At 52.2% G+C, this 22,147-nt stretch overlaps 5 protein-coding genes and 1 long non-coding RNA gene across 10 annotated transcripts; 2 read left to right on the top strand and 4 right to left on the bottom strand.

Annotated features, from left to right (window-relative positions):
* Positions 1 to 798: 798 nt before the first annotated feature.
* On the bottom strand, positions 799 to 2,002 carry LOC112898476 (plant cysteine oxidase 4-like). Of its 2 annotated transcripts, XM_025966807.1 has the most exons (4): positions 1,821 to 2,002; positions 1,566 to 1,726; positions 1,115 to 1,463; positions 799 to 1,033 (listed from the first exon to the last, which is right to left on the bottom strand). In XM_025966807.1, exons 1-4 carry the CDS (start codon positions 1,957 to 1,959, stop codon positions 906 to 908), a joined length of 777 nt encoding a protein of 258 aa, XP_025822592.1. In that variant the 5' UTR covers positions 1,960 to 2,002; the 3' UTR covers positions 799 to 905. The 2 variants fall into 2 exon arrangements, with proteins under 2 accessions (XP_025822592.1, XP_025822591.1); XM_025966806.1 differs by having other exon boundaries at positions 799 to 1,463.
* A 2,678-nt stretch (positions 2,003 to 4,680) lies between these two features.
* On the top strand, positions 4,681 to 7,177 carry LOC112897711 (14-3-3-like protein GF14-A). The gene is made up of 4 exons (XM_025966103.1): positions 4,681 to 5,408; positions 5,541 to 5,663; positions 6,499 to 6,615; positions 6,693 to 7,177. The coding sequence occupies exons 1-4, from the start codon at positions 4,923 to 4,925 to the stop codon at positions 6,744 to 6,746; spliced, it is 780 nt and encodes a 259-aa protein (XP_025821888.1). The 5' UTR covers positions 4,681 to 4,922; the 3' UTR covers positions 6,747 to 7,177.
* Positions 7,178 to 8,140: 963 nt separating this feature from the next.
* Positions 8,141 to 8,870, bottom strand: LOC112897712. Of its 2 annotated transcripts, XR_003229727.1 has the most exons (3): positions 8,729 to 8,870; positions 8,377 to 8,634; positions 8,141 to 8,282 (listed from the first exon to the last, which is right to left on the bottom strand). It is a non-coding gene; the product is annotated as an uncharacterized LOC112897712 (long non-coding RNA). The 2 variants fall into 2 exon arrangements; XR_003229726.1 differs by lacking the exon at positions 8,141 to 8,282 and having other exon boundaries at positions 8,303 to 8,634.
* Positions 8,716 to 10,754, top strand: LOC112897710 (WEB family protein At4g27595, chloroplastic-like). 2 transcript variants are annotated; one of them, XM_025966100.1, is made up of 3 exons: positions 8,716 to 8,814; positions 8,957 to 9,076; positions 9,262 to 10,754. In XM_025966100.1, exons 2-3 carry the CDS (start codon positions 9,057 to 9,059, stop codon positions 10,559 to 10,561), a joined length of 1,320 nt encoding a protein of 439 aa, XP_025821885.1. In that variant the 5' UTR covers positions 8,716 to 8,814; positions 8,957 to 9,056; the 3' UTR covers positions 10,562 to 10,754. The 2 variants fall into 2 exon arrangements, with proteins under 2 accessions (XP_025821885.1, XP_025821887.1); XM_025966102.1 differs by lacking the exon at positions 8,716 to 8,814 and adding an exon at positions 8,840 to 8,858.
* Positions 10,755 to 10,974: 220 nt separating this feature from the next.
* Positions 10,975 to 14,444, bottom strand: LOC112897709 (pentatricopeptide repeat-containing protein At1g09410, mitochondrial-like). 2 transcript variants are annotated; one of them, XR_003229725.1, is made up of 3 exons: positions 13,684 to 14,444; positions 11,193 to 12,465; positions 10,975 to 11,106 (listed from the first exon to the last, which is right to left on the bottom strand). XR_003229725.1 is itself a non-coding variant. In XM_025966099.1 (2 exons), the coding sequence occupies exons 1-2, from the start codon at positions 14,408 to 14,410 to the stop codon at positions 11,513 to 11,515; spliced, it is 1,680 nt and encodes a 559-aa protein (XP_025821884.1). In that variant the 5' UTR covers positions 14,411 to 14,444; the 3' UTR covers positions 11,007 to 11,512. The 2 variants fall into 2 exon arrangements, 1 of the variants encoding a protein (XP_025821884.1); XM_025966099.1 differs by having other exon boundaries at positions 11,007 to 12,465.
* Positions 14,445 to 14,938: 494 nt separating this feature from the next.
* LOC112896176 (U-box domain-containing protein 15-like) lies at positions 14,939 to 17,140 on the bottom strand. The gene is made up of 4 exons (XM_025964095.1): positions 16,811 to 17,140; positions 16,598 to 16,714; positions 16,091 to 16,519; positions 14,939 to 15,979 (listed from the first exon to the last, which is right to left on the bottom strand). The coding sequence occupies exons 1-4, from the start codon at positions 17,138 to 17,140 to the stop codon at positions 14,939 to 14,941; spliced, it is 1,917 nt and encodes a 638-aa protein (XP_025819880.1).
* Between the last annotated feature and the right edge of the window lie 5,007 nt (positions 17,141 to 22,147).

Below are 22,147 nucleotides of genomic sequence, written 5' to 3'. Positions count from 1 at the left end.
CACGCCGCCGCGCGGATACATAAAGCTCGGCGTGGCATGGCATGCGCGGCGTCGCGGCGGCCGGTGGCTGCACAGTCCGGCGGGGCCGCGGAAACCGTGGGCCTCCGCAACCCTGGCGCCGGGGGGACGCCAGCCGTGCTGTTTCTGACGGCGGTGCGTTCGCAGGACGAGGGCGCGGGCACCACCGTTTCTGAAAAAAAAAACTAAAACAGCTTGCCGTCTGTGGTGTGGCCTGCTCGGTCGCCTGGGATCGTGACACGGCCCGTTTTGGGCATGAACTTTCCATTGATGAACAGATATTCTAGTGGCTACTTGCTGCTGCTGCTTCTCATTTCCGAAAGGGCTTGTTATTCCACGCACCAAGTTTTAACCAGGCGAGTGGAAAGCGCGAACAAAGAACTGCATTTCCTCCGTTAGTCCGGAAGCGCACTACGGCCAACATTTATTTCCGCGCTTCTTTCCCAGCAGCACGCTGCAAACCAAGCATGGAACGCAGCGGAAAGAGGTGTGGAGACGACGGCACCTCTCACCATCGGAAACCCCTGTTGCTGTCACTTGCCCCTTTTGGAATCTTCGAATGCTGTAAATCTATCAGACCGTCATGTGTTCTGTTTGTAGTCTTGGTCTAGCTAGACTTGCTTGGCTTCGTCCATGAACTTTTGCAGAAAGATTGTTATTTCTTTTTACTTCACATGTTCAATGCAAGCCAGGTTAATCTTCAGTAGCTTGAGTAATAGAAGGCCCCTTGATTTAAACGGTTGTCAGTGTGTGAAACTTCTGTGCTAGACTACGAACCAGCACTCCAGCAGTGAAACTTTACTATGAAAATTCTCTAGTATACAAACATGGCATGTACAGAGAGCGTGTGTACGCAACTACTATCTATAGCTAGCATCTGCATCTAGCTACTCGTCGTAGTCATCGTAATCGTCATCGTAATCATCCATATCGACCGTCAGCTCAGGCCCAAGGTACGGCGCCCCAGCGACGCTGAAATCCTCGGGCAGATCCGTCTCCTCCAAGAACGCAAAACCTGAAACAAGAACACCCATGGGCGATTGGTTTGATGCTTCGCATTTGCGATCGCGTGAGAGCACCCATGCAAGCACCGCACCTGGGAGAGACGGGATGGGGACGTCGCTGAAGTAGGTGGACGGGCGCTCCTCCGAGTAGGGCGGCGTGAGCACGTCGAGGATCGCGCACGGCGTCACGGCGGTGAACGCGTGCAGGTTGCCGCCGCTCCGCGGGAACAGCACCGACGCCTCGCACGGCGCGCGCCGCACCTCGTCGGCGGCCACCACCCTGGCCAGCCCACATTTTCTTGCGCCGGAGCGCGGCGGCGCGGCGACCCAGTCGTACGAGCGCACGCGCACGGAGCCGTAGAGGAGCTTGCTCAGCACCACCATCTCCGGGTGGTCGTGCAGCGGCAGCGTCGCGCCCGCCGGGAAGCAGAACACGCCCATCTGCCACCAGAAAAGAAAACCAACGCGCCCATGGTCAGTACGCATCACAAACCACCAGCGCTGGCCGCTGATTTCGCCGCCCCAACCGGAACACGCGCGTACCGAGAAATCGTCGCACTGGTGGATGTGCACGTAGGTGATCCGCGTGAACGCCCGCGCCGAGAGGCACCGGTCGCTCTTGGGGCTCAGCTCGTCGTCCGACGACGACGACGGCGCCGGCTTCTCGCCGTCGTCGATCCCGACGTCCGCTGTCTCCACGCCATCTAACAAACGCACGGAAACCCAGCACCGTAAGTTGCCGGCGAACACGAACACGGGCAAGATAGGAACAAGATAAGTGGGGGATCAGTGACTCACCGAGGATTTTCTGCAGCCACCTGATCTCGCCGAGCGTGGGCGGCCCCGCCGCCGGCGACGCGAACACGACGTCGCAGGCGTCGTACAGCCGCTGCACCTTGCTCAGCGCCATGATGTGCGGCGGGAACGCCACGGCCATGAGGACCGGCACGATTTTTACGATCGAGTCGTCGCCCGCCGCCCCCGCGCGCACACGCCCGGAACGACCAGTCTGACGCCGACGGCAAGTAGCGAGCGAGCGTGTGTGTGTGTGTGTGTGTGTGAGAGAGAGAGAGAGAGAGAGAGAGAGAGAGAGAGAGAGAGAGAGAGATGTGTGTTTTGCGATCAAGAGGTGTTGGGGCTTTGGAAATTGTTGGGGGGCCGCACCGCAGCACCAGCACCGCACGCCCCCGCGGCTCGGGATTATAAAGCTTGGCATGGCATGCGCCGCACGTTCCGTGGCCCGCGGAAACCGTGGGCCTCGGCGCCTCGCCTCTGCTTTTCGGGGGGCCTCCGCGACCGGCAACCCCGGTGCTGGGGCTGGCCGTGCCCTGGGCCCTGCTGTTTCTGACGGCGGCGGTGCGGTCGCAGGGTCGCGCGCCCCGCAGAATTCTGACGAAAAAACGATAATAAAAAACAAGTTGCTGCCCGTGCACCCTGTTTGGTCGCCCGGGATCTCGACAGCGCCCGTTTTGGGCTTGGGTTCTGTACGTCTAGCGCCCACCACAGCACCACTTGACAGCGCCTTGTTTTATTTCAGGAATGATTCGATCCTACGACCTTGACAGCAAAGTTGATTCTTGAATAAAGTTTATGAATTCATTGCTACAGATCTATGGCTGACAAAAATCAGAACGTTACTTGCACTGCCACTAGTCTTTGAGTCGTGCTATCAAGGTAGATAGAATGGTGCGATAGTTCCATAGAGAATCGCCTCATTAATACTCTGGGTTGGGTGTCATCAACCCAAAAAAATCAGCTCCAAGCGAACGCGTGAGGCCAGTCTACCCCGGTGGCCATCGCTTCAGGCAGCAGTAAAAAAGATCGAGGAAAGCCAGCAGCCACTCCAGCTGAAAACCTGACAGGCTGCGACCCCACTGCGAATAAGCTGACCGCATCATCTCTGATGCTTCAAGCTTCATCGCTTATGTCTGCTGCGCTTAGTCTAAGGCAACAGCACGAATCCTATCCTGATAGCCGGAAAGACCTGTTATTCCACACGCTCCGAGTCCAATCAGACCAACACAAATGAAAGCGGATAGCGTGAGAAGAAACGCATTTCCTCCATCCAAGTCCACGCACGGCGGCACCCTTTTTTTTTCCCTCTTCCCTTTTTGCGCATTTTTTTCCATGCACGCTGCTGGTGCTAGTGGTGAGACGAGAAACAAGCACCGTCGTCCGTCGTTTGCAACGGGGAAGATGTGGATCGGAGATTACTTGCGCCTCTCACATCAGTACGTCACGAGCGGAAAAGAAAAGACCTTCCATTCCTGTTGTTTCTTCAAAACAAAAGAAAAGAGAAGACCTTTCTGTCGCTATCACCTCCCCCTCTTGGAACCTTCGACCACCGTAGAACCGATCGGACGGCCATGCATTCTCGTTTCTAGTATCGAATCTGGCTAGACTTCGCTTGACTTCGGTGTCAAGGTCCCGGTGCGCCGTACGTGCGAGCGTGTGACTACGTGTGCAGCGGGCGTGCTCGGCGCTTTTGACCGTTCGTTTCGCTCTATCCGGCCCGGATTCGTTGGCAGGCCATGCGCGCTTCGGCAGTTCATTGTAAAGGATTCTGTTGCCGATTGGGAACAGGATAAACGCTTCCCCGTTCGGGAGTCGGGACGAACAAATCAAACGGCAGTACGACCCTGTCAGTCCCAGCACAGCAGCTGCTGCATCACATTCTCATCTGTGATGAACTCTCACTCTCAGGCAGCTGCAGCCAACGGTGCCCCCACACGATCCGGCCACAGGAATCCGGACCGGGCCCGGGACGCGCGAGAGAAACAGCGGGATGACGGAGCGGAAGGGCGAGGGCGGGCGAAGCACAAACATGGGGCAGGGCGGCCGGACGGGAGGGCGCGGCCGCGCAACGAAGCCATGTGCCGTGCACCCCGCGCCGTGCTCCGGCTCCGGGTTACCTCCCGCTCCGGTAGTTTCGCTTCGCCGCTCGGAACTCGTCCAGTCCATTCCTTCCCCCGCCGGCACGCGATTCGGCGAGCTTGCTTAGCGGCGCTTGGGAACGGTGGATCCGACGTGGGGCGCGCAGCGGGAGGGGAGGAGCCTGCGGTAAAGCCAGAAACCGCAACGGGTAGCCGATGGACTCATTCAGGAGCGAAAGGATAAATAGGCCCGGTCGAAAGAATATATTGGCCCGCGCGACCGGGGCCCTGAGGCGCTCAGATGATCTGGCTGGTGGGCTGGTGATACTCTAGCCCGCTTCAGTTTGAGCCCATCTCACTCAGCAGGCCACGCGGGACGAAACGGGACGGAGGCCCAATTAAGTGAAACCTCAAGCGTCTCGGCCCATCTGATGACCAAGGCATCGACGGGCCCGGCCCAAGCCGGCACGCCGCACCCACGCATCCCACATGGGAACCCCAGGAGGCCAATCACCAGCCGACACCTCGTGTGAACGCGCCGCGGCGGAGATCCGATCCGCATCCGCCCCCATCTCGGCGGACGGCGGCGCTCCCTCCTCCTCGGCAGCCGGCTCCTCCTGCTGCTGCTGCCACCACCCGTCTCGTTTTTGAACTGACCCGGATCTCCTCCGTCCTTTCCTCTCTCTCTCTCCCCTCTCCTCGTTCTTATCTTCGTCTCTCTCCTCCGCTCGCCCCGCCCGCAAAGGAAAAGCGGAGGGGGAAAAGGCGGGGGAGAAAAGGCACCCCAGCCCAGCCAAGGCGAAAGCCCCCCACCCCTCGTCCGTTTTAAAACCGCAGCCGCTCCTTCCCACCCCCCCTCTCCCCCCACCCCCACCCACCCGGAAACCGCAAGAGCCACACGCCCCCGCGCACCCACCAACCCAAAGGGGGCGCAGGAGCAGCAGCCGCCGCCGCGCGCGGAGCCGCACCACTAGCGAGCGAGCGAGCGAGAGGGAAGGAGAGGGGAGGCGTCCCGGCGGCGGAGGCGATGGCGGCGGGAGCAGGGACGCGGGAGGAGATGGTGTACATGGCGAAGCTGGCGGAGCAGGCGGAGCGGTACGAGGAGATGGTGGAGTTCATGGAGAAGGTCGTCGCGGCGGCGGGCGCCGGGGAGCTCACCGTCGAGGAGCGCAACCTGCTGTCGGTCGCCTACAAGAACGTCATCGGCGCACGCCGCGCGTCGTGGCGCATCGTCTCCTCCATCGAGCAGAAGGAGGAGACCCGCGGCGCCGCGGGCCACGCCGCCGCCGCCAGGGGCTACCGCGGCCGCGTCGAGGCCGAGCTCTCCAACATCTGCGCGGGGATCCTGCGCCTCCTCGACGAGCGCCTCGTCCCCGCCGCCGCCGCCGTCGACGCCAAGGTCTTCTACCTCAAGATGAAGGGAGACTACCACCGCTACCTTGCTGAGTTCAAGACCGGCGCCGAGCGCAAGGACGCCGCCGACTCCACCCTCGCCGCCTACCAGGCCGCCCAGGTCCCGTCCCCCCCTCTCTCTTCCACCAACTCTCTCGTCGTCTGTCTTTTTTCTCTTCGGTCCTTCCGTTACTGATTTGACTCGATATGGCTGGATTGGATCTCGGGTGGTTTTCTTCTTCCTTTCCTCCAGGACATAGCTATGAAGGAGCTGCCGCCCACGCACCCCATCAGGCTCGGCCTCGCGCTCAACTTCTCCGTCTTCTACTACGAGATCCTCAACTCGCCGGACCGCGCGTGCTCGCTCGCCAAGCAGGTGAGCCGATGCTTCTTGACCAGAATCCTCGCGATGTAGATCTGTATTTTGATGGGGATCACGGTACTTGCTAGTTAAGCTAAATCCCTAAGATTTGTAGGGCAAGCGGTGGTTTGATATTGTGCTTGCTGTGGTTTAGGCTGATTCAGTTCCCTCAAACCAATGCATCATGCTGTATTTTAGATTTCTCGTTGCGATGGTAGATTAAACTACTCTACTTGCATCAGTAAGATTCAGATCCTCACCATGTATGCGGGGTTGTTTGGTAGTGTAAATATACTTCTATTACAATCGCATTTTGGCATGTGTTGACTGTTAAGCCCCGTCAGATGCTTTGGCCGCTGGTTTCTTGGCAGCCTGTTGTAGTTGCGTCCCATGCGGCCATGCTGACTCAAATTGCCGAGTGCTTCCAAGATGCGATTGTTAAGCATACTGCACAGTGTTGTCCCACATGCTGGCATGCTAGTGGCAAGTAGTCATTACATGTGCTGCTTGATTGATATCAAGAGAGTTCCATGCTGCCTTTCGGGATCAGACGCAACTTGCTAAATCCAGATTCGGGAATCCAATAAAAAACTTTAGCTGCATTTGCTGGTCAGCTTGTGCATCTGAGTGTTTTTTTTAGAGTCGTGTGTTATTCCGATCTATGATGAGGCCTTTCTTTAATCCTCGGACTATTCTATGGCATTTAATTCTTAATTTCATTTACTTGTAAAAGCCTTACTGATGTAGAGCTTACAATCCTGTAAAGCTTTGGTGTAAGGAGTTAGTTACCAACTGACCAATAGAGTTTGCACATGCTGTTTTATGTGATCATACCCCTACTTGGTTCCAGGCCTTCGATGAAGCCATTTCAGAACTGGACACTCTTGGGGAAGAGTCCTACAAGGATAGCACCCTGATCATGCAGCTTCTTCGTGACAACCTCACCTTGTGGACTTCTGACATGCAGGTAGATCAGTGAACTACATAACAATGCAAAACACTTGGAATTCTATCGTCAATATTACTAATCATGCTGTTTATCAGGATGATGCCGGTGATGAAATGAGGGATGCCAGCAAGCCTGAGGATGAGCAGTAGCCATCGATCCAAGTGACTGCCATCTCTATCTCTTAACCCTTTGGGTAGTCGTGATGCTTGTACAAGGACCATTTTCGTGTGTCCTTTATCATCGGGTCTGCTTACCTTTCGTTTTGTTATATTGCTATATTGTGATCCTCATGTATTGTTTTACTTTCCTACTTGAACCCTGTTAGTGTGTTGGAGAGAATAACCTAAGCCTGCCTTTTAACTAGTACAAGGATTGTCAACTCTTATGTACTATGTTTGAATGGTTATGCATGTTCCATATATATCCAGCAAATCCTAATGCTGGCTAGGTTGTGGATTGTGTTAGCTGTGTGATTACAATCATCACCCTTTTGATCTTGGTTGAGATGGATCACAGCTGGAGCCACAAAAATTGTAATCATGGGTATGACATGGGTGATGAATTAGAGTCCGATGTATCATTGTACTATTGAGCTTTTCTGCTTTTCTGTAGGCTTTCCAACCAAAGATGTCTAGGTGAGGATTAGCGGAACATGGTCTGTCTGCTAGTAGTTGCACTCGTGCTGTGATGGATTTTTTGTGTTGGAATCGTCATCGTGAGATGTGATGATCTCATTTTTGTGGGGTAGTGAAAAAGGGTTCACTGCAGCTAATCATTTTGCATATCTGTTTGAGGAATAGGGACGCCACTGTGCACTGTAGACTCTAGTAAGGCCACCGTCGTGAACTGTTGCAGTCATAATTTGTCTTCTGTTTTTATTCTTGTTCCTGAAATTTGAACTGATATATTCGTATGTACTTACCAGGCTGTTACCAATAGGAAAACTTGTGAAGCGAATTCTTTTAGAATATGTTGTGTATGATTTTTCTTTTGAACAATATCTGTGTACGAATTCAAAAGGATTTGCATTGTTTTCCTGCCTTTTCTGGCTTTGCTTCTTACTCACGACAGATGCAGCTAAACTGCGGAGCATTTTTAACTCGCGGTTACGATTTTGCTGCCATGAGAAGTGAAAAAAAAAGAGCGACAGCAACAATGCTTCGATGAGCGATGGCATTGTGGTCGCTGCACTGTTGAACTATCCATTCAGCCATGACTGCCCTGATACTCTGATAGGTGTTTGTCCCTGTGACAGCAATAGCGCGCACTACTACTATGGTGGCCACGGACCTCCGTGGCCACCACATGTAGAGGATAAGAGGAAGATAAGAAAGATCAAGCGTTAAAATTTACTCACCTGTTTCAAAATGTTAGAAATTTTAGTTTTGTTTTAAGGCATGCTTATCTAACTTCGAAATTTAACATCAAATTAGTATCATTAAATCCACCATAAAATACATCTTATAAATTCATTTATTTGGTATTATGCAGTAGACATTAGTATTTTCTCTACAAGCTAAAATGCCTTGCATTTTGGAACTAGGTGGAGTAGCTCTAGTTATGTCAGTGCTTCATGACAAAATGAAGGCTTTAAACGCCATTTGCGTACATGCAAACTTAATCACCATTCGCAGCTGCCATTGATATTGGCCAGCGCATCCTGATCTGCGCTGTGCACATCTTTGCTGCAAAAACGTTAACGAGATCAGCAGACAGCAGGTGCGTTAAAGAGGGCAATTGTGCCCGATTTGTTAGGTGTCAAAACGTGCACATCATTACATTAGCCCAGCATTTCCTCCTCCTTTCGGGATGTCAATTAAATACCGTGATGGGCAAAACGTGCACGCTACTAACACGCTCCCAGAACAATTGCGTCCTGGTTGGCATGGACGGCGGAAGGAAGGGGAAAGACATGACGAGCCGCACGCTCGCATGAACATAGAGGATCCGAACCTCTGGAGGTGTCGTCGTTCCATCCCTGAACCGCGTAGAAGGCGAGTCAAGCGATAGTCTCACCGGCTGACTGCTTGGGCCCAGCTGATGACGACAGTCAGATCAGAGAAGCACAACCCAACTGGTACGCAGCATAAAAAAAATCTTTAATAGTACAAAACTTGGACCGTCCGTGTACCTGTGCGTATCCTCCCTCCCGTCGAGACGGCTCCGGAGAGTGCGACCGTTTCAACACCCATCCGCTGCAATCCTTCACCAATAAGGGTTCGCTTCATCCTCCTCTGCTCTGACGCCACCAAAAGAGAAAAGTCTCTCCAAGATTACACCTGGTCTCCTGTACGCGTGTTCCATAAACATCAACTTTCCGGTGATCATCTGACATAAAAGTTGGGTGTTCGTTTCATAGGAGCAGCGCGAGTGGTATGGTTGGTTGATTCCGTCCGAACCAGGCTGCAGCTTGCAGTTCTTTTTGGACAGGAAGCCAGCAGGATTCTCGATCGGAGAACATGTTTTCTTTCAGGTCCAGGTATGTAGATGATACTGCTACTAGTACCCAAAGTTTCTCTTGGATTCAGGGATCATGTTTCATGGCAAGTCGATCTTCAATGAACTGAGATCTCTTCTTGATCTTTATTTTCCTCCCGTTCTTGTTTTAATTCCTACCATCAATCCATGAACCGGCATGAGTTTTGTTTCTGTTGACTGCGTCAGGTCATCTTCCAATGGCAACAAAGTCCCAGACTCAGGCTTCTTGGACGAATCAGACATGCAGAAACAATTGAACAGACTGCAGGAGGAGCTGAGGAAGGAGAAAGAGGAGAAGGCGCGTGCCCTAGATGAGATCGAAGAGCTCAGGAAGACGAACACGAATAGGAACAAAAAGTTGAAAAGCAATGGGGCCGAAGGGCAGGTGGACCTTGCAGACAGATTACAGCAGTTGGAAGGTGAACTGGAGGCTGCAAGAGATTCAGAGAAGAAGATGCTGCTGTCATTGGAGGCCCAAACAAAGCAGCTTGAGCAGACCAAGGTATCTCTGGAGGAGGCCAAGCTTGAGATAGCTTCACTAAGAGACAGCACCAAAAGCTCAGAAGCCTTTAATCCCGGTAGGCAACCAGTGAAGAATTTGAGGAGAAGGGGCGTGATGTCCTTCTCCTTTGCTGATCCAGGTGAAGTGGAGACATGGTCACTACACCGAGAGCTCAAGCTCGCTGTGGAATCCGAGGAGAAGTGCAAGAAGGCCATGGATGACCTGGCCATAGCCTTGAAAGAGCAAAGCACAGAGGCCAGAGAGGCAAAAGGGAAGCTTCTGTTGGCGCAATCTGAGTTGAATAATGCAAGGACTGAAGTGGAGAGCTTGAAAGCCTCGTTAGAAACTGCAGCAGACAAGCTCCAGTTGGCACTGGAAGAGGCAGGGCGACTAAAGGTTGAGTCAGATGAATTGGCAGCAGCATCAAAAGAGAAAGAGAGGGGACTCGTTGATTGCATCAAGATGTTTGAGGGGGAGCTAAGTAAAGGAAAGCAAGAGAATGAGAAGTTGATTGAATCACAGAGGGTGATCAGAGATGAGAATTCTAGGCTGAGGGAAATGCTGAAGCATGCGGTGGGTGAAGCTAATGTAGCAAGGGAATCATTGGAGATTGCCAGGGTGGAGAACTCTCGCCTTAATGAACAGATGTTCGAGAAAGAGAGTGCCTTACAGAGTATCAAGCAAGAATATGAATCCCTTAAGATCAGTGAGGCAGCAGCACAGAGTAGTATTAAAGAGTTGAAGGATATGATTGATGCTATGTTCAGTTCAGAATCGACCAAAACCTCAGCAGAAGCATCTCCTCGGGATGCCAAGCGAGGTGAGATGAAAGAAAGTTCAGTGGCAGCAGATGATGTGTATTTTGATGTCCAAAGATCTACTCGGCTGGAGGAGATCAAGAATCCTGGAAAACAGAAAAAGAAGACAATTGTCAGAAAGTTTAGCGAAATAATGAAGAAAAGCAACTCTCAAAAGGCAATCTAGTATTTATGAAAGCAGTATAGGTTCCATTTTCTTTGTTCACAGCCCTTGAGCACATGACATATGGAATGCCAAAGATTTCACTCCAAGGGATGCAAAGCTATTTGCGGTGACCTCTTGTTTTACTTTGTGTCACGGATTTAATGTACAGAGAATAGAAAATGAAAAGTGGAATAGCTTGCGATAGTCCTTTGTATCTTGATGCTCCTAAGTAGCCCACATATTGAACTTGGGTGTGTTGGAAGGGTTCTCTACCCTTTTTTCTTCTTAATATAAAGATACACAGCTCTCCTGCATCTTCAAGGGGAAAAAATATTGAAAGAACTTTGGCAAGCTATCAACTTTTTAAGTTAATTACGTATGTAGCACTAGAATGCCCTTCAGTCGAATGGACCAAAGTAACATTGCATTATCTCATTAAGGTGTTTAAGGAAAACTGCAAGGGTTCTGTGGAGGACTGGCATTGCTATTTCCAGAGAACCATATCACCTTAATTTGGATCACTTGATCCAACTAGCCATCCATCTTACTAAATATTGCTTGGAAGCCTGCAATAAGAAAGTTGGATCTATATTTTATTTTGTAAAACAATAGTACTTCCAAGACCAACATAAATTAACATGATTATTATTACCTGAAAAAACTGTTCATATGTTCCTTCTAATTTGTACTCCCAACCATCAAGTTCCTTCTAATTTGTACTCCCAACCATCAAGTTGCCATGACCACCTCATTTATTTATTGTAAAGAACCTAGTTGGTCATCATTGCAGTACCCACTAGACTTGTCTTTGTCTGATTAGAAGCCATGCTTGATATCCATGTAACCAAGGTGAATAATCTACTCCGTAGAAATCTGATCCTTGAACTCATGAGTCATGACTAGCGATTGGGTAGAGTGGGTGTTTCAAATGGCATCAAAACTTGGGGACTATCAGAAGTAGCAGCCACATTCTTATGACAGTTCTGCCATTATATGAGTTTCATTGGCGACCATTTTCATATGGAAGTTGATTTTTCTCAGCTCAGATATGATCTTGCTCATCTCTGGATGAGATGCATCACCGCCCACAAACATATGAACTTCATTAGCAATCTCCGTCCAACTGTATCCAGGTTGTTTCTTCACCCCTCTTTCTTTCATCTGACCTCTTATTTGATTGACTTGACCCCACATGCCAGCAGCAGCATATATATTTGAAAGCATCACATAAGGCCCTGAATTTTCGGAGTCTGACTGAACAAGCATCTTAGCTGCAATTTCGCCCAGCTGCACATAACCATGTGTCTGACAAGCTCCAAGCAAGGCACCCCAAACATTCTTCTCAGCTTCTAATGGCATCTCTTTTATATAATTACAAGCTTTCTCCAATTGCCCCGCTCGGCTCAGTATATCCACAATACAAGCATAGTGTTCAGCTCTAGGCGATATTTCGTATTTGGATGACATCAGATCAAACAATTTCAAGCTTACATCCACCATGCCAACATGCCCGCATGCTGATAACACACTAAGGAAGGTAATGTCATCAGGAGTGAGCCCACGGACTTCCATCTCATGGAATAGTGCGATAACTTTCTGATATTTACCATGTTGTGCATACGCGGCAATTATTGTGTTCCAAGAAACAATGTCCTGGCTTTTAAGATTTACGAAGACTAACTCTGATTCACCCACACTGCCACATCTGCTGTACATTGTCATCAAAGCATTAGAAAAAGAGGTGCTAGATTCTAACAATGTTTTGACGGCAATAGCATGTGCGGACTTTCCTTGTCTGAGCAAAGCAAGAGCAGAACATGCAGTCAGGACTGCAATAATTGTTGCATGATCTGGCTTTACACCTTCTTTGTGCATTGTAACGTGCAGTCTCATAGCTTCTTCTCCGTATCCATTATGAACATATCCTGCAGAAATTTGGAAAAGTGAAATGAGATAATTTTCCTCAATGCATGTTCAGTGGCAGCAATAGCATCAAGAAAAGGGGCTAAACACATGATCTTCGGTTTTTGATAACTGAACTACCTTCTTTATGCAAAACAAATAAAATACATAACATGACTATATCAATTAAGGAAGACATGGAGAAACAGGGATGGCATTGGGCAACAGAGACCAGCATTGGTGTTCTGTGTTTATCAATTTAAATTGCCTAGTCAGACTGCTACAGTATGTAATGCTTGTGTTGCTGTTTAGCCACAGTATTCCCAAACCATGTTGCTGATCTTTGGGTTGTTTTCTCCATGTGGTTGGATAGGTTTCCTGAGAGTTTAGTACTCCCACCATTTTGAAATTACAAGCCGCATTTCATTTTGTTAGGACAAGGCTTTGTAACTACTCTATAAATCCATGATGTTTTTTACACAAAATTGATGTTATTATATTTGTATTGAAAGAATACTTATGGTTTTGTATCACAAAAATGACATATCAATGGAGTAACTGTCAATCCAAGTCCCTAATGAAACAGAATACGCATTATAATTTCAACTGGAGGGACTACCTCCTAAAGGTATTATTTGTCTCTTAATCAAATCACAGAGGCCCTACCAACTTTCTAAGAAAAAAAAAAGAAAAAGAGAAGAAACTCGAAAACATGAGAGCAGCTGAAAGCTTCAAACAGTACAGTCCAATGTTTCAAGCATTCAACAGCCAAAAAGAACTATCACACTTCGTCATGAATCTGCACTCTAGAGTTGGCAATTAGGTATGTTAACAAGGTACAAAAATTTGAAACATTGAGTTCGTAAAACTTCCAAAATTTAGAACAAGTCAAGAAAATGATCATGTCAAGCACACATTTTGTGGACTCCCCGGAGAAGTTATTGCTTGACAGTATCACTATCACAGGTGACATACCTTGTGTATCACAAAAAGAAAACTTATATTCCTTTTATTTACACCTTATTAAGAGAATTTGTCGCAGATATCAAATAGCATCAACTATTATCATTTGTTTGAAACAACTCAAGACGATAGCAATACAGATGCAGATTCACAATTGACACAAGTCATTGAATAGCTGAGGAAGAGGGATGCACAGCCCCACACAATTAGTAGTCCTTCGCTGATATTATACTAGCAAAATGGAAGCATAAGAAAGGACTCTAGCCTGTACAAATTACCTGAGATCATAGCATTCCAGGATATGACATCCTTAATACGAATCCCATCAAACAGCCTCCTTGCGCTCTCCACATCCCCCTCTTTGCAGTACCCAGTGATCATCGCAGTGCACCCCACAACATTCTTCTCCGGCATATCTTCAAACAGTTCCCTTGCCTCGGTGAACATGCCGTTCTCAACGTACCCACTGATCATCGCTGCCCACGACACCAGGTTCCTCTCGGGCATTGAGTCAAACACGTCCCGCGCCCTCTCCACCTCCCCGCGCCGGGCGAGAGCGTCCACCATGGTTGTGTACGACACCACGTTCCTCGTGGGCATTTCACCGAACAGACTCTCCGCGTCTTCCAGGCGGCCGAGCCGGACGAGCCCCGCGAGCATGGCGTTCCACGTGGCCACGTTCCGCGTCGGGGCGCGCGCGAAGTAGGCGGAGGCCGCGGCCCGGTCCCCGTGCGCGAGGCACCCAGCGATTATCGAATTCCAGGATATGACGTTGCGGGCGGGCATGGCGTCGAAGAGGCGGCGCGCGGCGGGCAGATGGTCTCGCCCGCCGCGCCAGAGCGCGGTGAGGAGCGCGTTCCAGGAGACGACGTCGCGCCGCGGCATCGCGTCGAACACCCGGCGCGCTGCGGCAAGGTCGCCAGCGCGGGCGAGCTCGCTGATGCGCTGGTTGTCACGGAGGAGGCGGCGGGCGGCGAGCGTGGCGGGGCTGGGGAGCGGGCGCATCGGGACAGCATGAGACAGCACAGGCCACTTGGAGCTCGGGACAGATGATGGTTGAAGCTGGTGGAAAAAAGAGCCCACGTTTTTCAAAAGAAAAAAAAAGAGCCCAGATGTTAGCGGTTGACTCACCGACTTGTGGACCCAGAAAACGCGAGCCCACATGTTGGTGAGATGACATTTTGCACACAAGGCCCTACAAGTTGTAGTGATAATTTGGAGCCCCGAGTTTTTTTTTTCAAAAATGAATTCGACAGTTGGTGTTCTTGCATTCGTAAGGTTGGGTGTTGGGTGTGTTTGACTACGTGTGAGCTCCTCACCATCTCTTTGTTTCAAAATTCCAACCGTTTCGAAATTCAAAATCGCAATACATTGCTCTACAAACTCAAAAAAAGTTAAAAGTTAGCCAATTCCTCCCGCCCTAGATAGCAAAACACCAGAAATCTGTACGTTGTTGGCCGTGAATACAAATGTTCTATGCTCCCCAAAACCAAAATGGATTACAAATACATCGTGCGCCTCCAGCATAAACAGTCAGCACTTGCGCGCCAGCTGGATGAGCGAGTTGGCCTTCCTCTGCGCTCTGCTCGTGCCGTTCTTGGCGATCTTGGAGAGGTCCTCGTGGAGGCCGAACCTGAGCCCGTGCACCAGGAGCGGCTTGCTGTTGGTGCCCAGCTCCAGCAGCACGGACAGCGCGCACTCCTTATTCTTGGGCGTGCCGTCCTTGATCAGCCGCACGAGCTTCTCCACGAACGCCGTCGTCCCGATCTCGGCGCGGCACGCCGCGTGGGACGACAGCAGCAGGAAGATGGACAGCGCCTCGTCCACCATGCCGAGCCCCTTGTCGTCGATCACCCTGAGCAGCGCCGGCACGATGCCCGCCTGGGTGGCCCGGGCCTTGTTCTGCTGGGTGAGCACCAGGTTGAAGATGGCCGTGGCGGCGTCCTTCTTGCCCCGTGCGGAGCCGTTCCGGAGGAGCTCCACCAGCGGGGCCAGCCCGCCCAGGCTCCCGATCGCCGCCTTGTTCTCGTCGAGCATCGACAGGCTGAAGAGCGTCGCCGCGGAGTTCTCCTGCGCCTCCGGGCTGCCGTTCCGGAGGATCTCGATGATGAGCGGGATGGCGCCTCCCCTGGTGATCAGGAGCTTGTTCTTGTCGTCGATCGACAGGTTCAGCAGCGACGTCACTGTGTTCTCCTGCACCTTCTTGTCGGGGCAGGCCAGCAGGCCGATGAGGGCGGGGATGCCGCCGTTGTCGGCGATGAGCAGCCGGTTCTCGGGGCTCTCCTTGGAGAGCATCCGGATCTTCTTCACCGCCTTCCGCTGCACGTCGGGGTGGAGGGACGACAGGCCTTCCACCAGCGACGGGATGTCCTCCTTCGGCTTGTCGTCCTGCTCGGCGGCGGGCTCCGGCTCCCTCTTCTGCAGCTCCACCATGTTCTTCTCGCACCACTGCAGGATCAAGTTCTTCAGAGCGTAGTTGAGCGCCAACGACAGGTGAGCCAGTGGCTGCCGTGTCTTCGGGCACGTCCTCTCCCCACTGTCCAGCCACTTCTGAATGCTTCTTCTTTCGTACGTCTGCAGAATCAATTCAAGGGATTCACTCTAAATTCCTCGCCTATTTGGGATTGAGATTGTGCGCGGGGAATTGAATTTCACAGGGAAAATTCGTCAGGATGTAAAAGTCACCTGTCCACTGGCGACGATGACAGGATCGGTCATGATCTCCAGCGTTATTGGGCAGAGGAAGTCGTTCGGGATCATCAGGGAGGGGCACTTGTCCAAGCTCCTGGGCATGGAGACATCGCCCAGCACGTTCTTCTCGTCGACGCCGGCGATCTCCTTGAACTTGTTGAGCAGGTCGATGATCTGCTTGGTGCTGTCCCCTTGCTGCCCGTTCCGCTCGTTGATGATCTTCTTTATGGCCTTGGTCTCCGCCCTCAGCTCCGCCAGCGTCTGCAGCTCCAGCTTCTTGGCCAGCCTCTCCAGGATCGCCCTGTCGGCGTTCCTCTCGTCCTCCTTGTTCTGGAGGATCACCATGATGTCCATCGACAGCTCCATGTCCTGCGTGTCCGTTCGCTTCTTGCACCTCATCAGCTGCGCGTTCATCAGCTCGACCTGAAAACGGCAGAAACACGTGATGTCACCGCATGGACCGGTGAACGTGCAGGTGCAACCGATGATCCGGCGGCTTACTTGCTCCTTGACCTCGTCGGAGATGGCGAGCTCGGCGTACGGCATCCCGTCCAGCGCGCTGTGCATCTTCTCGTATACGCTGCGGAACTTCGCCAGCACGGTCTCGCTCTCAAGCGCCTGAAATGGTTGGTTGGTTCAGGTCGGGCAAGGCAAAGAACACGCAATGCAAGGTTGACGATGAGGTGGGGGCAGAGGAATGGAGCGGGATCGAACCAGGTAGATCTTGCTGCCGTCGTGGCAGGAGCGGAGGAGGCGCCGCGCGGCGGCGAGCGCGCGGCCGAGCAGAGCGAGCCGGCGGTACGCGTCGTCGGTGAGCCGGGGCGCGGCGTCTCGGAGCTCCTCGAGGAGCGGGAGGACGAGCTGCAGCCAGCGCAGGAGGTTGGCGCACTCCTTGCGCTGCGTGCGGCGGAACTCGGCGAAGGCCCGGGCCGAGTTGACGGTGACCAGGAGCTCCTCCACGAGGTCCTCGTCGTCCATCTCCCGCGCCACCGAGGAGGGCTCCGGGTCGTCCGGGGACGACGGCGGCTGCGTCGGCGGCGGCATGCGGCATGAAGCGGCGGCGATCGACCGGCGACGGGCGCAGAGGGCGGGGCACGGACGGCCGGGACGAAGAGAAGGAAGGCAATGCCAGGGAAGTGCAGGGATCTCGCGTCACCGTCACCGGCGGGAATGCTCCTCGCGTGGCGAATTCCAGGCAGGGGAAGTGCTCCGACGCTCTGGGCCAGACAAGGCGCAAAGGAAATTTGGGGAATGCTATGAATAGTGTGCGCACTTGCATGCTGCAGCCCCAAAACGTGTATGATCCCGGCCTCCATTTCTGTAGGACATGAAAGAAGGGAAGCCGAAAATAGTCGCCCTGGTTTCTTCTAGCTCTTCCAGTCATCTACTACATGGCTGCAAATATAGGTGTAGCATACAATTTGATAAGTTCTGTTCGCCATGTGTGCCGTTCATACAGGCAGATTCATGTCCATGTTGGCTAAACAACCATACAACACTGATCAGGGGATGGAGTGTCTAGTGTTACATTGTGCGGCATAGCAAAACGAGCCAAGGTTTTTACAGGTGTCTCAGCAAGGTGAAATATTCGGAAAAAAATTGGCTCCAGCGCGCTGCAAACGCAAGGCGCTGCTGCCCCTCATGCCTTTCCTTGCCAGGCCCACGTGACAGCAATTCGGGAAGGATGCGCTCGGCTGGGTCGGCTCGCGCTTTCTCCTCGGCCGGCTCCGCCCTCACGTAGGTACGCGACGTATTGGATCTGATTTCCTTGCTAGGCAAAGGTCGATCTCTTTACGTGATATTGCTTGCCTTATTGCGACTCTGGTACTATGATCTACAGGCGCCGCCGCCACCGCCGGTCAGGTGCCCACCTCCTCTCCTCCGCTCTACCGTGCCACGCATCTTCTACTCTGCCGTATCAAGCCTTCTCTCCTCTGTCTGTTCATCAATCCTTCTCTCCTCTGTCTGTTCATCAAGCCTTCTCTCCTCTGTCTATTCCAGGGCAGCCGTCTAGCGCCGTGGCACCGTGATTCACGCAGCAACCATGGAGGGAAGAGGGTACGAGGAGACGTCGGGACAGGAGGACATGGCAAAACAGATCCCACTCTCTCTTGCGCATGAGGAATCCACAAGCATTAGGGATTGTGTAACCGATGACCAGCAGACAATACAGGTAGAATTATGTTCTATGATCATGTGTTACATGTGTTTTATGGTTATACATTACTTGTGTCGTAATTATTATCAATCCGTCTGATCATATTTTTACAATAGATTGTTGATAAAGATGGACCAGATGTGATTGTTCCTAAAGTTGGAATGTCCTCTGTGTCGGAGACTGATGCTTATGAGATGTACAACAGCTATGCTGGTACGGTTGGGTTCAGCATCAAAAAGAGTGATTTAAAGCGTCGAGCGGATAAAACTATATATTCCAAAGTTATAGTTTGTAGCAGCCAAGGACATGCAGAAGCGGGTTCATCAAATGCCACTACGAGGACAGGTTGCAAAGCTCTTATTAAGTTTGAGGTTAGCAGAGAGGGGATTTATAAAGTGCAAAAGGTTAAACTTGATCACAATCATGTGTTAGCAATACCAAAAAAGAAGCACATGCTGAGATCCCAACGACATGTTATAGATGCAGACAAACAACTCATTGCTCAAATACGGGAAGCCGGGATGAGGCCAACACAAGTTTATGAGTTCATGAAGCAGTATTATGGTGGGGCCGACAAAGTTCCCTTCTTACGGATGGATTGCAATAATGAGATTGGTCGCGAGCAGAACAAGTATCTAGAATCCAATGATGCACAAACATTGTTAGAATACTTGAAGAACAAGCAGACAGAGGATCCTGTATTTTTTATGCTATGGAAATTGATAAGCAAGACGGAAGTATAGCTAATTTCTTTTAGGCTGATGGTCAGTCTATCATGGATTATGCATGCTTTGGCGATGCAGTGTCATTTGACGCCATATTTCAGATAAATAAGTTTGAGATGCCTTTTGCTCCACTCCTTGGAACCAACTATCACAAGCAAACAATAATATTTGGAGCTGCATTGTTGTTTAATAAGACTGTTGAATCATTTGTTTGGTTGTTTCAAACATTTTTGACAGCAATGTTAGGCAAACATCCAAACACAATTTTCACTGACCAAGATGCAGCCATGGCAGGAACAATTGCTTATGTATTCCCGAATACAAGTCATCGTCTTTGTTTGTGGCGCATTTATCTTAATGCAGCTAAATATCTTGGTCATGTAATTAATAAGCATCCTGAGTTTCTATATGTTTTTAAAAGATATGTCTATGAAGATAGATCAGAGGAGTATTTCACAAAGAAGTGGAATGAATTGTTGACTAAATATGGCCTGGAAGAGAACTCGTGGTTGCTAAATCTATATGATTTGAGAAAAAAGTGGGCTGCTATCTATTGTACCTCTTTTACAGCTGATATGACCACAACGCAAACGAGTGAAGGTATGAATAATATCTTTAAGAAAAGATTTTATAGGAAACTCGGTATTTCTGAACTCCTTGTTGAATGTGATAAAGTTTCCGCTTCTCTACGTGAAAATGAGTTGGATGAAGATTCTAAATCATTTATAAAGATTCCAGTTAATTATGTTCCAATTTACCTTTGTTGAAGTCTGCTACTGAATCATATACTAAGAGAATGTATACAGAGTTCGAGACAGAATTTTAAAAACAGCATGAGTATTCCTGCAAATTGTTACACATTGAGGGGACAATATCCACATTCGTGGTTACACATATGCATTCAGATTATGGAGCAACAATTATATTCAACATTGCAGATATGACCATTACATGTTCTTGCAGAAAGTTTGAATCCATATGTATGTACTCTAATTCCAAAATAGAATTTCGATTGTAATATATATTGCTGACCAGTATCTTCCATATCTTATAGGTATATTGTGCAAGCATGCCTTTAAAGTATTCAATATGAATGATGTTTTCATTTTACCATCTCAGTATATACTAAAAAGATGGACAAAATATGAAAAAAAGGGCATTATGTTGAGAAGAAAGGAAGGGAGAATTTAAGCTTGAAAGCACGTGCTGCACGTATATCTCGAATGGCAACATCTCTTGCATTGAAGTGTTCAGCATCTGAACCACTTCTTGATGATTTGGAGAAGTCATTAGAAAAGTGGGAAGTTGTGACGCCCCGAAAAATTCACTTAATTAAATCATGCGCTAGAGTAATTCGTAAAAACGGTTCGACGTCAAAACCCCAACCCTAATTGGATCGCTGCCCCGTTCCGCATCGATCGCGACCACCCGCCGTGATTTGCGCCGGCGCGACTCTTTTCTTTCTCTCCTCGCGCGAATACCGCGCGCGTGGACGACCAACCGCGGTCGCCGCCGCGATTGGCGCCGACGCATTTTCCTGTCCCTCCCGCCGTTCTCCTCGCGCAGCGCGCACGCGCCGCGCGCGCGAATCCCGCCGGCACGTGCTATTCTTTCTCCCCTTTCCTTTTTTTTTCTTTTCTTCTTCTCTCTCCCGTTTCTTTTCTTTTTTTTCTTTTCTTTTTCCCCTTTTCTCTCCTTCTTTTCCCCTTCCTCTTTTCCTTCCTTCCCTCCTCTCCTCCCTGTTTCCCCCTCCTCTTCCCTGCTCCCGAGCGCCGCCCAGCTCCTAAGCACCGGCCGCCCCCTGGCCCGCGCCACGCCGCCTGCCCGCGCCCACGTGCGCGCACAAGCGTGCATCGCGTGCCGCGCCGCCCGCCGTGCCGCCCGTCGCCCCGCGCGCACGGCCGAGCCGTGGCGACGCGCCGCCCGTCGCTGCGCTGCCCCGGCCTCGCCGCCCGCGCCGTGCCTGCGCGCGCGCCCCGCTTGGGCCCGCGCTTCGCCGCGCCACCCGCTGTGCCACGCCACTCCCCCGCACGCGCTGTGCCGCGCGTGCCGCGCCGCCCGCTGCGCCACGCCACGCCCCCGCGCGTGCCGCGCCGCCCGTCGCTGCCCGCTCCGCCGCGCGCGCGCGCCGCTGTGCCGGCACAGCACCCCCCCACGTGCCTCGGCGCCTGCGCCCCTGTGACGCCCTGAAAATTTACCAAATTAAACCGCGCGCTAAAGTGTTTCAATGAAAAACCACTCGTCGTCGAAACCCTAAACCTAACCCTTCCGGTCCAACAGCGGACTAGACCGCCGTCACATCTCGCACCGCCTACGCGCGACCGCTTTCCGCGATCAGCGCCGGCGCAATCCCTTTCTCGCGCAGCGCGAGAATCTTGCGCGCGTGGCCACGGTCGCCGCCGCGATCGGCGCCGGCACCTCCCCCCCCCCCTCCCTCCTTTTCTTTTCTCTCTCCCTATTTCTCTTCCCTTCTTCCTTTTCTTTTCTTTCCCTTCCCTTTATTTCTTTTTCCTTTTCTTCCTTCCCTCCCTTTCCTTTCTCCTCCCTCCCTTCCTGCTTTTCCTCTCTTCCCTGTTCCCGCGCGCCGAGCACCGAGCGCTCGAGCCTCGGCCACCAACCCCCCCCCGTGCTCGCGCCGTGCGCCGCCCGCCCCTGGCCGTGCCGTGTCGCGCCGCCCGCGCACGCGCGCACAAGCGTCGCGTGCCGCGCCGGCCGCCGTGCCGTGCGCCGCCTGCACGCGCGCGCCGGGCCGCGTCGCCGCGACGCCCGCCGCTGCCTCGCCGCAGCGCCACCCACCGCCAAGCCACTTGCGCACGAGCCCACGCGCCCCTGCTCCCCGCATTCCTCGCGCACGCGTACGCCCGCGCCCCGCTCTGGCCCACCCCTCGCCGCGCCGCCCGCGCACGCGCGCGCGCCGCCCGTCGCCAACCGTACTGCCCGCCGCTGCCTTCCCTGCCGCGCGCTCGCCCTGTGCCGCACAGCGCCGGCCTCGCTGCCCGCGCCGCCGCTCGACGACACGGGCGTCGCGACGCGGCCGCCATTAAGGCTTCCCGAGCCGCTCGCCGGCCCCTCACCGGCCACCACCGCCCACCGCCGTTCCCCGCCTATAAATAGGCCCTCGCGCAGCCCCTCGCTCCCCCACAACTCCCACCGCCGCCACCTGCCTCT

This window comes from Panicum hallii, chromosome 6 (assembly GCF_002211085.1).
Source record: "Panicum hallii strain FIL2 chromosome 6, PHallii_v3.1, whole genome shotgun sequence".
In the NCBI taxonomy this organism is placed as follows: domain Eukaryota; kingdom Viridiplantae; phylum Streptophyta; class Magnoliopsida; order Poales; family Poaceae; genus Panicum; species Panicum hallii.
This window is presented reverse-complemented; position numbering and strand designations above follow the sequence as displayed.

Excerpts from the sequence above, each read along its gene's own strand:
- LOC112897710 (XM_025966100.1), top strand. The coding sequence starts at position 9,057 with ATGTTTTCTTTCAGGTCCAG. Across the intron at positions 9,077-9,261 it reads ATGTTTTCTTTCAGGTCCAG|GTCATCTTCCAATGGCAACA; the intron begins GTATGTAGATGA and ends TGACTGCGTCAG.
- LOC112898476 (XM_025966806.1), bottom strand. The coding sequence starts at position 1,959 with ATGGCCGTGGCGTTCCCGCCGCACATCATGGCGCTGAGCAAGGTGCAG. Across the intron at positions 1,727-1,820 it reads GTGGCTGCAGAAAATCCTCG|ATGGCGTGGAGACAGCGGAC; the intron begins GTGAGTCACTGA and ends TGCGTTTGTTAG. Across the intron at positions 1,464-1,565 it reads ACCAGTGCGACGATTTCTCG|ATGGGCGTGTTCTGCTTCCC; the intron begins GTACGCGCGTGT and ends TTCTGGTGGCAG.
- LOC112897711 (XM_025966103.1), top strand. The coding sequence starts at position 4,923 with ATGGCGGCGGGAGCAGGGACGCGGGAGGAGATGGTGTACATGGCGAAG. Across the intron at positions 5,409-5,540 it reads CCGCCTACCAGGCCGCCCAG|GACATAGCTATGAAGGAGCT; the intron begins GTCCCGTCCCCC and ends CCTTTCCTCCAG. Across the intron at positions 5,664-6,498 it reads CGTGCTCGCTCGCCAAGCAG|GCCTTCGATGAAGCCATTTC; the intron begins GTGAGCCGATGC and ends ACTTGGTTCCAG.
- LOC112897709 (XM_025966099.1), bottom strand. The coding sequence starts at position 14,410 with ATGCGCCCGCTCCCCAGCCCCGCCACGCTCGCCGCCCGCCGCCTCCTC. Across the intron at positions 12,466-13,683 it reads CTGGAATGCTATGATCTCAG|GATATGTTCATAATGGATAC; the intron begins GTAATTTGTACA and ends AAATTTCTGCAG.
- LOC112896176 (XM_025964095.1), bottom strand. The coding sequence starts at position 17,140 with ATGCCGCCGCCGACGCAGCCGCCGTCGTCCCCGGACGACCCGGAGCCC. Across the intron at positions 16,715-16,810 it reads ACGGCAGCAAGATCTACCTG|GCGCTTGAGAGCGAGACCGT; the intron begins GTTCGATCCCGC and ends CAACCATTTCAG. Across the intron at positions 16,520-16,597 it reads CCGACGAGGTCAAGGAGCAA|GTCGAGCTGATGAACGCGCA; the intron begins GTAAGCCGCCGG and ends TGCCGTTTTCAG.